We start from the raw sequence: 13,361 nt of genomic DNA, 5'->3' as shown, positions 1-13,361 counted from the left end.
TCAGTTGTCCAAATGCTGGGTTCACAGTGGCATGACTAAAGTAGCCACATTGATGGATCGAACATGAATATAAAGTGAACTCTTTAAAGAAAAAATCAGATTCCCATGCCTTATTTTGTATATGAAAACCATGGTGCATACAGACGTGGCATTTTAAATGGTATCAAAGGACCATTAAGTTGTGCAGCATGAGAGATACATTAGAACTGGACTTCAAAGGCCACGTATTTTGCTAGAGAGGTGGCTCTCCAATGTTTGCTTGAAAATCTCTTAAGAAAGAACTGTCTGCCAGCTGGGAAGGGCAGAATTAGTCAGGAACTGCTGGCTGCAATTCAGAGCTTCACCACACAGGGCAGTCAATCATAAATGTTGATGAATGCTGTGACATGGCTTTTTCTCAACCACAGAGAAACACAAACTTCTGCAGGAAAAAAAATCCCAACATTTGTCTTTGAATGATCAACACAGGGGTAACACACATTGTCCCTAATAAGCGAGCAAACTGTGACCTTCCTCTGTATAATATGAGATATTTAAATTGGTAGTTTAAAGAGAACATAAATACTCATATCTTTAACAGAGTAGAAATTATGCCTACAGTGGGTTCATGGTATCTTGGTATTTGATTCTGTAGATATCAAAATCTGTAGATCCTCAAGTGCCGTTGTATGCAATAGCACAGGAAAAATGGTGTCCCTTATAGAAAAATGGCAAAATTAAGATGTGCTTGTTGGATTTAAAAAATATTTTCAAGCGGAGGTTGGTGGAATTTATGGTTGCAAAATCCATGGATATGGAAGGATAACTGTACAAACTTCTAAAGAGGCCCTTAACAATAGGTCAGTGGTTCTCAACTTGTGGGTCCCCAAATGTTTTGGCCTTCAACTCTCAGAAATCCTAACAGCTGGTAAACTGGCTGGGATTGCTAAGAGTTGTAGGCCAAAACACCTGGGGACCCACAGGTTGAAAACCACTGCAATAGGACAATTCCTAATCAACCTAGAAAAAAAAATAAGGATGGGGGATGATGGGAACTAGAGTTGAATAATATCTGGAGGGGCAAAATTTCCTCATTCCTGTTTTGCTATATATTCAGATGAATACTCAGATGTTGGCTTAGAAGAAGGAACACAAGATAGTATTCTTTAGAGCAATGTTTCTCAAACTCCAGATTTTTTGGACTTCGGATCCCAGAAATCCCGGCCAGTTTACCAGCTGTTGGAATTGTGGGAGCTGAAGGTCAAAACAACTGGAGGAGCACAGTTTGAGAAACTCTGCTTTAGAGACAGAAGAGGATAAGAGCTGAAGCACATATGGAAACATTTGAACTTGAATGTAAAGTTCTTTTTTAGACTCCCCACATATGCAAGCTGTTTAGCTGAGAAATATTGACCACTCACACTTTACTATCTGTGAATGTTAAGATTTGTGTTGCTGTTGTTGTCATTTTTGAGACAAAATTAAACCACAAAGCTACATTTTAAGTTAAATGTTGACTATTTCTTTCTAATGTTTTGAAAAATTGCTGTATGTTGAATTAAAAGAACTGATGTCCTATCAGACCCATTTCATAATATAAGGGATTTAAATTGGTGGTTTAGGGATACTGATTGCTGAAGAAAAGTTTTGTTCCCGGGGTCAAATTGTATAGAAAGAACAGGACAGCTGTAGCACAATTCACCCTCTGACCCTTACAGCCAATTCCTTTATCTCCAAGCATAAAATGCACTTGAAATAAGAGATGCACACAAGAAGCCCACCTTGCTTTTATAGTTCCAAAAATATGGTTTGTAGTTGCAACATAACATTTCTGATTGAGGCTCCCTGTTTGCATTAATTCCACAGTGGCGCACTGTAGAATCAATGGAGTTTAACACCACTTAAACTGCAAGGGTTCAGTGCTATGGAATTATGAAAGCTGTAGTCTTGAATCATTCTCTTTCAAAGAGTGCTGGTGCCTCACCAAACTACAGCTTCCAAGATTCCATAGCATTGTACCATGGCAGTTAAAGTGGTATCAAACTGCATCAATCCTGCAGTAGTAGATGCACCCCAGAAGGCAAACTTCCTTCTTCATGTCATTAAAAGCTCTAGCTGTTGAATTCCAGGCAACCATGTTTTTAAATCTACTAGTATAAAAAGGTAAAGGTTTCCCCTTGACTTTAAGTCTAGTCGTGTCCGACTCTGGAGGTGGTGTTCATCTCTCATCAGTTCATTTCTAGACCAAAGAGCCGGCATTGTTCGTAGATGCCTCCAAGGTCATGTGGCCAGCATGACTGCATGGAGTATCACATTGAAGTGATACTTAACGATCTACTCACATTTACAAGTTTTCGAACTGCTAAGTTGGCAGAAGTTGGGACTAACAGAGGGAGCTCACCTCGCTCCCTAGATTCGAACCGGCAATTTTTCGATCAGCAAGTTCAGCGCTTAGCGGTTTAAGCCATTGCACCACCGGGGGCCCTACTAGTACAGGAATCTAGAAATAGTAACTCTACACTTCCCCTAGAGGTGTGGATTCTGCCACCCTCTAGATGTTGCTGAACTGCAAATCAGCCTCTTCCACATAGATCAAAGTGAAGAATGTTGGAAGTAGCAGTTCAGCTTACCTTTAAAATAAGCTGTGTTCAGCTTAAATTATACTTGCAGCAGGGATAACTAACCAAGGGTCAGGTTCAATTGTAGATGGAAGGCCACAAGTCAGTCATTTCTAGTATGGGACCTTGTAGTAAAATGAAGTAATGTTTACCCCATTAGTACATAGTACCATGATAAAAAAACCCAAACATGGCTTCTGAAAGTGTTGTAGTATAGCAGTCTTCCAAAAGCAGGAGTCCACCACATGGTGTGGATGGTGTCCCATCATTCCTGACTTGCCTGTGCTGATATAAGCAGGAGAGAATGGTAGTCCAGACCATCTAGGAGAGGCCTCCCCCCCCCCCCCCACCAACATGAACTGATCTGGAAAACAATTTTTTTGTCAATTCCTGTTTACAAATTGACCCCTGAAACAGCTTGGGAAAGGCAAGAGAGAGAGGCAGATTTTCTCACATCATCCCACCATATACACACAGCTTGTAGAGTGTGTGGGGGGCATTTGAGGACAGTTTTGCGTTTCCAAAAACATTTGGAGACCCATTTGAAACACTCTTTCCCAACCTTGCTGTGATCCAAATGCAGATCTCCATTTTCTCCCAAAGAAAATGTTGCGAATGTGAAATCTGTATATTCCATAGGCTTGTGGAATTCGGCCAAAAGGCATGCCATTTCAGGGTCCATTTTTGCCTGACCCCTCATTCTGTTTACCAGGAAGATACTCAAATTGGGGAAAGTGTTGCCATTTTCATTCATTAAAGATTCGGCCCATTGGCTACAATGGGAAACTTTAAAGGCTCAATCCTCAGTCATTTTAAGGCCTATCTGCATGAAACCTGTTTTAGATCTCGTTTACAACTGCAGGCCTGCCAAGTTTCAGAACAATTCACCAATCTACAGATTTTAAAGAATTATTTTAAGTTTTTACCATGATATTTTCTAAAATATGGCAAATTGCAAGAGAGGATTCTGGGAATTGTAGTCGCAATTCTGGGAATTGTTGTGTCTATTCTCAAGTAATCAGAGAATGGACATAATAAGGCCTTTTATTGGCTAAGAAACAGAAAGAGAGAAAAACTTCAACTCCCATCATGCTCTGACAGGAACCCAGAGACTTTTCAATGCCCACCCCATGCAAGTGCTGCTGGGAAAGTGAGTTCCCAGCAGGGCTCTATCATAAGGAAGAGCTAGGGAATTTTTCCGTTGCTGGGGAGTGGAGAAAAGAAATTATAGGATCTTCTCTAGGAGCCCCGCTGCAGACCTCTGCCTCAGGTATAATGTAGATTTAACTCCTTCCTCTCCAATAGCCAATAAATACGTCTCTCTTGATCTGTTTTGCCCAGATTTTTGGTTTCCTCCACCCAATTAAGTTTTCAGGGGATTATATGAAAGACTGCCAAATATTACAAACCACTTTCTATCAAACTGATCTGAGCCAAAGCCTAATATCCCAACAGCTCTAATCTGTTAGATTAGGCATGCCCTGTCTAATAGTTAATTTACCAAGATAACATTTTCAAGAACAAAAATGTACAAAGCACTTTACAATCTTTATCTTTTTTTCATCCTCACAACACCCCTGTGAGGTAGGTCATGACTTGTTACTCCTTGAGAATGGATGCAGGAAAAGAAGCAATTTGTTAAAGAGTTCACCCAGAGAGTCCACAGCCAAGGCAAGATTTGACTCCCATCCAAGCCTTGCTCTCTAGGTCCTGGAACACGGTGCTGCCCTTCCATAAGGCAACTCACTGTACTTCCCAATACAGAGCGAAGGCCACAACTCTACATTGGGGATTACTGACAAACATCTCAATATATATACAAAATGCCCATATCTGATCTGTGTCTCTTCTTACAGCCAGTCAATATGTGTAGCTTTTCCCATAAGGCTGGGCTCCCATGTCTTGCAAGTAAGCAACACCTTCATCCAGGTGGGAGAGAGGCACTGTGTCTTCCTCGCTGACGTGCCACTCGAACTCGGACTTCAAGGACGGACGATGATTGTCAGGGAAGGCAAGGGAAAACAAGGCTTCTGGTTCACAGACAAACTTGTACACGTAACGTTCTCCAGCCACCTGCAAAAGGAAGAAGCACAAGCACTTACAGCAGGCGGGCATTGGGCAAAAACCTACCCAGATGCCTCCAGAACCAAGATGGTTCAAGGAAGGCAGCCTGTACCTGATGGATCATATACCACGGACCATAAATGGATTGAAAGATGCTAAACTAGAAATGGGAATCATATGATAGTCAGGGTGTACCCATCTGGGATGGACCACCTTTTTCCCAAAAGGACCACAATGGCATGTTTCAGCCAGAAATATTTTCTGGACAACACAGTTTTTATGTATAAACATTTTGCTGTGGGAACTAGAAGCCTTTTTCTCTTCTCAAAACTTTGATTGCACTTTTCAGAAACAAATTCCTGCCTTTATCCCTTCATGACACTATGCAAGTCAACCTATTGCACACTATCTAGTACTTCAAGGCAGAATTTGAGAGTTTTGCATAGTCCCTGACTCTTCCCTATGCCCAAAAATAGCAGAGCAAATTCTCCAATAGACAGAATGCTGTACAAATGCAATCTGCTGACTTCAACTTTCTGAGGCACAGAATATACATGTCTGCCAATAGCTGATTGCTTTTTTCTTGATGTTTTAAATGATTCCAATCTTGGAGCCTTCAAGCTGAGCAGATGACAAGGAGGCGGTGCTGGCGATGAAACCTATGACCTTCTACACACAAAGCACGCAGAAGGTGGCAGTAATGGCATCTTCCACATCTTGCTGGGATTGCAAATATCAGCATTCTGCACCACTGACTATTCTGGACAGGACTTCTTTGGATTTCACATTCTGACTATGTCTAACAAACAAGGGCAAATGCAGCAATCACAAGCAAGATGTTCTCTGAACTACAGAAGTAGGGAGAGATGTTAAACACATGATTGGCACCTCTGTCATATAGACTGGAAAGATGATTATCTCGGGCTGTCTGGTTGCTCCATCCCCTGTCAAGTTCCAATTCCAGTTCTAAATCCCCCTTCTCATTGATAAAACCCACCTTTTGCATAATCCCCTTCTCATAATAGTAGCGCAGAGAGCGGCTCAGCTTGTCATAGTTCATGGCAGGACGGTTCTTTTGGATGCCCCAAAGTCGTGCCACCTGCAGTACCAAGGTAGAGAGGAAAAAGAAGAGGACTGATGGTACAAGATGTAGCAAAAGTGTCTTAAATAAAAGAAGAAAAGGGAAATTTCACCTCCTCTGGTTCAATGAGTTTGAACTCCATCCCTCGGCCTGTCCAAGCAATGAAGTGGGAATTGCTGGGGTCATCCAGCAAGGCCACCAAGAACTGCCACAGCTGCAGAGACCCTCGCCGTTGGTAAGGAGGACCTTCACGGTACCCGCCACCTTCTTGCTTGATGTCTCCTGGCAAGTACAGCAAATACAATGAAAGGCAAATCTCGTCTTGTCCCACTGTCTTGCTCTGTTTACTGTAGTGACTGATAGCTCTTGCACCAGTGAGATGGTGAACCTGCTTTGTCTTGTAGTCCAAAACAGCTTATACAAAATCCTTTTTAAACACATATTCCCCAAGTTTATTTTGGTGGAAAGGGTTCAATTGAATTATATTTGCAATCTAAAACTGAATCCCCTATTTCACACACTTTCCTTTCAGTTGTGAATGAAAGGTCATGTGCACATTCTCCAAAAACAGCTTCTTTATTATTGCTTCTGCTAACAGTAATTCTGTGAAAACTGGACAGTGCAGAAAGCAGACAAGAAGAAAATCATCTTATTTGATATGGAAGTAAGGAGTAATTTTAGCATTTTTGCAAGCTGAAAGCAAGTCTTTGCACAAACATATGACCTTAGGAACTCAAAGTGCAATATGATTTTTTCCCCTGACCTTCAAATTTCTCAGGAACAACACAGACATCCTCATTGAAAGGTCGCATTTGTTTCTCATAACTGTACCCTATAAAAAAAGGGAAAGGGGAAAAATCAGGGATCTAAACAGTAGAAAGAACTAAGCATTAATTATTCCTGTTGGTGATCAAGTGAACTGCCATCCCAGTCAGCTTAAAAACTTGCCCTATCCCAAGCTCCACATTGAGTAAGGCTGTTCACTGAGAATTAGTAAAGTTAAAGGTTTTCCCCTGACATTAAGTCTAGTTGTGTCCAACTCTGGGGGTTGGTGCTCATCTCCATTTCTAAGTCGAAGAGCCAGTGTCATCCGTAGAAACCTACAATGTCATGTGGCCACCATTACTGCATGGAGTACCGTTACCTTCTCACCAAAGTGGTACCTATGCATGTTTTCGAACTGCTAGGTTGGCAGAAGCTGGGGTTAACAGCAGGAGCTCACCCCGCTCCCTGGATTCGAACCGCCAACCTTTCGGTCAGCAAGTTCAGCAGCTCAGTGGTTTAACCTGCTGTGCCACCGGGGGCTCCTCACATGAGAATTAATGATCCCTATAAAAGTGTTTGGAATCATATGCATACAGTCAAGATAGAGATGACCTAGAAACCTACAATTTTTTAGGCAAAGAATAGGTAGTCTTGTCCAGTACTGTTGATTTTGATCAGCAGCAAGTCTCAAAGCTTTAGTAATCTCAATTACTGGAAAATCTGGGAATTAAACCTTAGGCCTCCGGTAAAGTAAAATCCACTGAGCTATGCACTTCTTTAGTTTCCAATCTAAAATGAGACCTGCCTTTCCTAGTAACTACATTCAGGACCAACTATGAGAACAAGCTTGATACATGTTGTATGACCTCAAAAACATTTGTGATTTACAGCACTCCTAAGATAACCCTATCATAATGTTTTCTTGGCAAAATGCTTAGAGAAAACACTTGGTGAGCTTCCATGGCTAAGTGGCAATTTAACCCTGGTCTACAGAGTCCTGGTATAACGCCAATGTACTAAGCTCAGTCTTGACATTTACAGCTCCCAAAACAGAATTAGGAAATAGGCTTAACATATTCATATTTTCAAATGGAATCACAAATCCAGTCCACATTCTCTTTTGTTAGGAGCATCCAGTTTAGCGGAAAATGGCCAGGACTGGACTTGGATGGCAAACAATAATGGTGGTGACTTCCACAATGAATCTGCTCTGAGGTATAGTTCAGTAGATAACCAACCTGCTGAAGTTCAGCCCCAGAATACCTCCAGGACATTGGATAGCTCCACTAAAGTTTAGGCCAGTGGTTCTCAACCTATGGGTCCCCAGATGTTTTAGCCTTCAACTCCCAAAAATCCTAACAGTTAGTAAACTGTTGGGGCCGGGCTGTGGCGCAGGCTGGTTAGCAGCCAGCTGCAATAAATCACTCTGACCAAGAGGTCATGAGTTCGAGGCCAACCTGTATCCAGGTGAGCACCCAACAATTAAAAAATAAAAATATAGCCTCAGCTCGTTGCTGACCTAAGCAACCCGAAAGATAGTTGCATCTATCAAGTTGGAAATTTAGGTACAACTTATATGTGGGGAGGCTAATTTACGACACTATAAAAATCACCCAGCCGCTGTTGGAATGAGGAAGTACCGTCGCAGTGGATGATGAAGCAGCTGCTCCCCTGTAGCCGGAATCAAGCATACCCTCAGGAAGCTGGAGGAGGTTTAAATTGCCTCTGCGTCTGTCTCTATCTCTGTTCTATGTTATATGACATTGAATGTTTGCCTTATATGTGTACGTGATCTGCCCTGAGTTTCCTTTGGGGTGAGAAGGGCGGAATATAAATACTGTAAATAAATAAATAAATAAACTGGCTGGGATTTCTGGGAGTTGTAGGCCAAAACACCTGGGGACACACACAGGTTGAGAACCACTGGTTTAGGTTAAATTCAAAACAACTTCACAGCCCCATGTACAGGGGAGCTGCCGACTGCCACTAATTTTGCTAATGCCAATAAATGCCAAAACCACCCTCAATGACAGAGTGAAGGAAATTACTCCCAGGATCAAGAGATGTGAAGAAATAAAAGAAGATTCTCACACAAGCTTGCTTACCTAATGTGTGATCAGGGTTGGAATGACCTGGGAATCCCTCTGTGTTCATATACATCGAATGGCAACTTGGGACATCTATAAGGCAGAGACAAGATGCAGGTCTAAACAGGATTGCTTCCTCTTTCCAGAGACATAAAGGCCGAAAACTGAAGGTAATACAGCTGTGGAACTTGTCTATTCACAGTCATCTTTGGACACACTTCAAAAAGGTCAAGTCTCAGAAGATGATTTGGTTGTGATGGTGCTGGTTATGCTGGCTCTCTAGATCATGAAGCCATTGAATTACCTGTGATATCTGTTGGATCTATGTGATTTGATTACTGTACTATTGATCTCTTAGCTCGGAAAAGAGAAGATTGAGAGGCGATATGGGAGCTATCTTTAAATATCTGAAGAGCTGTCAGGCACAAGACAGAGTGTTCTTTTCTGCTGCAGTGAAATGTAGAACCAAAGCCAACAGATTCAAGATACAAGAAAGGCAATTCCATCAAAACATTAGGAATAACATCCAAATGGCAAGCGCATTTGCAATAAGAGAAACCGCCCTTGGAAAGTGGCGGATCCCCTTTGTTGGGGGAGGTTTAAACAGTCTGGACATTATCTCTTAGGATTTACCTGAACAGTATTCACAGAGCTGATATACACAGTTTCACTTATTAACTGTTTCACTTATTCAGTTATTCATTTAGGACCTCACATACACTCTCTTCTCAGTAATTCTTCTGTTTGTCCCATTAGGAAAAAATACAGCTTTGTATTATCCATAATTACACATATCCAGAACATAACCACGCAGATATGGGGGTTGTACTGTATAAGTAGTGGGGATCCATGGAATTGTTTCTAGTTCTATGATTCTATGTTTTTGCATTTATGTTTAACACTGGGACAGGACACAGACATCATTTGCTCTTTTAAGTGTTTGGAATGGCTATATAATTTTGTCATTTTGAATTTCTCATGCAAAGTGCTCATGATAATTAAAAAATACATATATTCAGAAGTTACATGGGGTCATGGGCAGCTTTCGGACTGAACAGAGCAGGTACTATCATCCTGCTCCATAAACTGCCAGTGGACTGAGCATGTTTATTTTAAGCGGAATATAAATAAATTATTATTATTAAATAAAATTGATGGTAGCATTGGGGAAACATCTCTACTTTCTTCCTATTAGGATACCCAAATTCAGAAACATAAATCCAACTTACCTGTTTGAACATATATCCCTTTATGAGTCAGCTAGAGTTTTAAGATCTGCTGGGAAGGCCCTGCTCTCAGTCCCACCACCTTTGTAGGCATGACTTGTGGGAATGAAAGACAGGGCCTTCTCAGTGGTGGGCCCTTGGTTGTGGAATTCCCTCCCCAGTGACATCAGGCTAGCCACATCCCTCCTGGCTTTGTACACAGACATTCGGAGAGTAGGAAATACGGAAATAAACTCCAACAGTTTGAATAATGACTAGGGAAAATCAAAGTATGGAAATCAAGACTCAGCACTTTGTATGTTTTAATCTGTTTTATTGTATTTATGTGTTTTAATTGCTCATATGTTTTAACTGTTTTACTGTTTAATAGGGTATGCTTTATTGTTACATCTATGATGCAGTATTGAATGTTTGCTGAAGCTTGTAAGCCACCTTGAGTCCCCTTCGGGGTGAGAAAGGCGGGGTATAAATAAAGTAAATAATTAAAGAAGTCCATGCCCCAAGAAGCAAAAGTTCTTCAAAAAAGTTTCCCATCTCATTCCCATTTCCACACACAGACGTTCAAGCATATAATCAAATATACCTGTATTCCATATTCACACAGATTTTAGAAATGAGTCACAGTGACTACAACTTTCAGATTCCCCTACCCAGGAGGATTCCAAGCAGGTAAAAGGTAAAGGTTTTCCCCTGACATTAAGTCTAGTTGTGTCTGACTCTGGAGGTTGGTGCTCATCTCCATTTCTAAGACAAAGATCTGGCATTGTCCGTAGACATCTCCAAGGTCATGTGGCTGGCATGAGTGCATGGAGCGCTGTTACCTTCTTGCCAGAGCGGTACCTATTGATCTACACACATTTGCATGTTTTTGTACTGCTAGGTTAGCAGTTGCCGGGGCTAACAGTGGGAGCTCACCCCGCTCACCGGATTCAAATGCTGACCTTTTGGTCAGCAAGTTCAGCAGCTCAGCGATTTAATCTGCTGTGCCACTGGCTCCAGGGCAACATAGTCTAAACAGGTAGGCTTTCACAAGCTCTGCCCAATATCAATGCATAGTCATAGCATCTTTCCCCCCTGTATCACAGTTTCTTTTTCCAAGAAGATAGGCAGTTTTGAGGTTCTTAAAAGAGGAAGAATTAGTCCAGTAAAAAAAACTTTTAAGAGCTGTCCATTGTGCATGTATCTGGGCCGAATTAGAGGGCCGTCACTCAGCAAACCAGGGAAAACGTGCTTCCAGTAGGGCATTTTGATTCCCCTCCATTTGGAAATGCTCACTTTCTCTGCCCTGATTTTGTCTCTGGGCTGCAAGCCAAGGCTTGGCTGTCTGGTTACCAGCCTGCATACGCTGATGTCAGCTGTCCCGCAGGGAGAAAGCGTGAGCAATGTAATCCGAAACCCATCCTGCCCCACCTCCCCTCGGCCCAGGAGGCCGTTCCTCTGCCTCCATTTTGTGAATGAAATTCCTTTCTGCTTCATTCAGCAACAAGCAGGCTCCGTGCCAAAACAGCAGGGAGGGTGGAGGTTCAAGGTTATGCAATACCAGACTCAGCCCTGGAGAGCCAAACAAAACTCCTTTCTCTCCCTTCCTTCCCTCCATCCCCCCTTCTTTTTTTTAGCATCACAAGGTCACTCCATGTGCAAGACTCCTGCTCCGGTCTGAGCTCCCCGGCACAATTCGTGAATCCAAATGTGAGAGGCTGAAGGGCAGAAAAGAAAGAAGTACAACTCATGGAAGAGGTTGTTGCTTGGAAAGACGCCACGCATCTGAAAAAAAATCTGTTAACTATTTGTAGAAGCCTCAAAGCCACAGAGAAAAGACGGAACAAACTATTAGCAGCTGCTGAAGTTTTGGGGTTGCAGTAGGTGTGAATCTGGGTGCAAAGAATGTGCGTAAGCCCTATCCTTGGTGCCACATGGATTTAATAGTCTCCATAAAGAACTCCAAAGATCTCAGCCTACGTTTTCCACTCCCACCCCCCAAAAACAGATAAAGCCACAAAATACACAGTTCAAACCCAGAGTTTGAACAGTTAAGCCTGATGAGTTGATCTGAAATTTTAGCCTGACTGAAGCTGCAACTATCATGTCAAATTAATGCAGTTTGACACCACTTGAAGAGCCATCAATGCTATCTTGGGGGTTTTAAGGCATCAATACTCTTGGGCAGAGAAGTTGAAGCCCTTGGTAGATTACAAATGCCATGATTCCATAGCACTAAGCTATGGTACTTAAAGTGGTGTCAAACTGCATTAATTAATCAGTATAGATGCACCCTAAGCAAATATTAAGCTGACTGAGCAAATCTGTCAATTTCTCACACATATCTCAGGTTCTTTCCTCTCCCAGTGAAATGCACAGATATTGATAATTTTTTTAATGAATTTCATAAAAATTACCACCTTAGATGTACAGGCAGTCTCTAAATTACAAACAAGATAGGTTCTGTAGACCTGTTCTTAAGCTGAACTTGTTTGCTAGTCGGAACAGCTACATTTTTGATGGGTAGCATAGGGAAGAGTTAACACCCCTGTGGTGTTTGTTTTGCTGTCTGTGCCCCTGTTCAGAAGATTTCACCTCACTTTCTGTCCCTGTGATAATTGAATTTTGATTAATTTGGCTTGTTGTGGAAATAAGGATTGGTGATAAAGTCACTTACGTGACTGAAATTGATACGACCATTTTATTTGCAGCTATCGCTGCATTTTACTGAATATTTTCATTAATAGAGGTTTATGCTTTTTAAGTAAATCTGTTATGTGTATTACTGTATTTTGTTACGTATTTACTGTATTGTATATAGCACTGCACTACCATGTGCTTTTAAGCTGCCCCAAGTCCCTTTCGGGAGATGGTGACGAGATATAAAGTTGTTGTTATTGTTGTTGTTGTTGTTGTTATTATTCAGTGGAGACACCTTTTCCCCTTTTCCCTTTCTAGGGGTAGATTTCTCTCACTTCCTGTTGTCTCACTCCCGTTCTTAACTATGATTTGTTTGTAAGTCAGATGTTTATAAATCGGAGATTGCCTGTATACTGCACCACCATCCTGAAAATGACCCTCTCATGTCCTACCTGTTTCAAAAGCATAGTCCATCTGTTCTTGTTTGATCACCACTCCAGCTGTGTACTGGGAATTCCCCGTAGCTCCCAGCGCATTTGCTTGCTCGTACATGGGGTCATGGAATTCCTGCTTGAATCCCTGAGGTGGGTAAGGTCGGCATGGGGCAGGCAACGGGTGCTGATAAGCAGGCGGAGTGTTTGATGCCAAGGTCTGGGAGACAGAGAAGGGCTGGCCAGTCTCAGGATGCACCTGGTATGAGCTAAGAGAGGAATATAGAAAGATAGTGAATTTTCAGAGGGTGGCAGAACAACACATTCTCTCCAGATAAAAAAGGTAGGTGGTATAATGCTGACATCTTCTTTTCTGAGCAGGACTTCTGGGCTAGGACAGTGGGGTAGAGTGGTTAGTTTTAGACTGGACTCTGGAGATCTGTATTTACTGGGTTTCTTTTCTGTGTCAGGAACGACTTGAGAAACTGCAA

The 13,361-nt window shown here is 42.0% G+C and overlaps 1 protein-coding gene and 1 long non-coding RNA gene across 2 annotated transcripts in view; one reads left to right on the top strand and one right to left on the bottom strand.

The window, feature by feature from the left end:
* Positions 1-12,701, top strand: part of LOC134299881 (uncharacterized) — a 30,851-nt gene extending 18,150 nt beyond the window's left edge. The window contains exon 2 of the long non-coding RNA XR_010007130.1: positions 11,437-12,701. This is a non-coding gene — a long non-coding RNA (uncharacterized LOC134299881). The remainder of the gene's footprint in view (positions 1-11,436) is intronic.
* The window catches only part of etv4 (ETS variant transcription factor 4), a 39,671-nt gene continuing 30,436 nt past the window's right edge, over positions 4,127-13,361 (bottom strand). The window contains exons 8-13 of the mRNA XM_062983882.1: positions 12,892-13,139; positions 8,613-8,687; positions 6,506-6,574; positions 5,855-6,024; positions 5,659-5,760; positions 4,127-4,670 (exon numbers count right to left, since the gene is read on the bottom strand). Of these exons, the coding sequence (XP_062839952.1) occupies positions 4,458-4,670; positions 5,659-5,760; positions 5,855-6,024; positions 6,506-6,574; positions 8,613-8,687; positions 12,892-13,139 (877 nt within the window). The 3' untranslated portion in view covers positions 4,127-4,457. The remainder of the gene's footprint in view (positions 4,671-5,658; positions 5,761-5,854; positions 6,025-6,505; positions 6,575-8,612; positions 8,688-12,891; positions 13,140-13,361) is intronic.

The sequence above is a fragment of the Anolis carolinensis genome, chromosome 6 (assembly GCF_035594765.1).
Source record: "Anolis carolinensis isolate JA03-04 chromosome 6, rAnoCar3.1.pri, whole genome shotgun sequence".
In the NCBI taxonomy this organism is placed as follows: domain Eukaryota; kingdom Metazoa; phylum Chordata; class Lepidosauria; order Squamata; family Dactyloidae; genus Anolis; species Anolis carolinensis.
The sequence above is the reverse complement of the archived record's forward strand: the minus strand, read 5'-3'. Positions and strand labels throughout refer to the sequence as shown.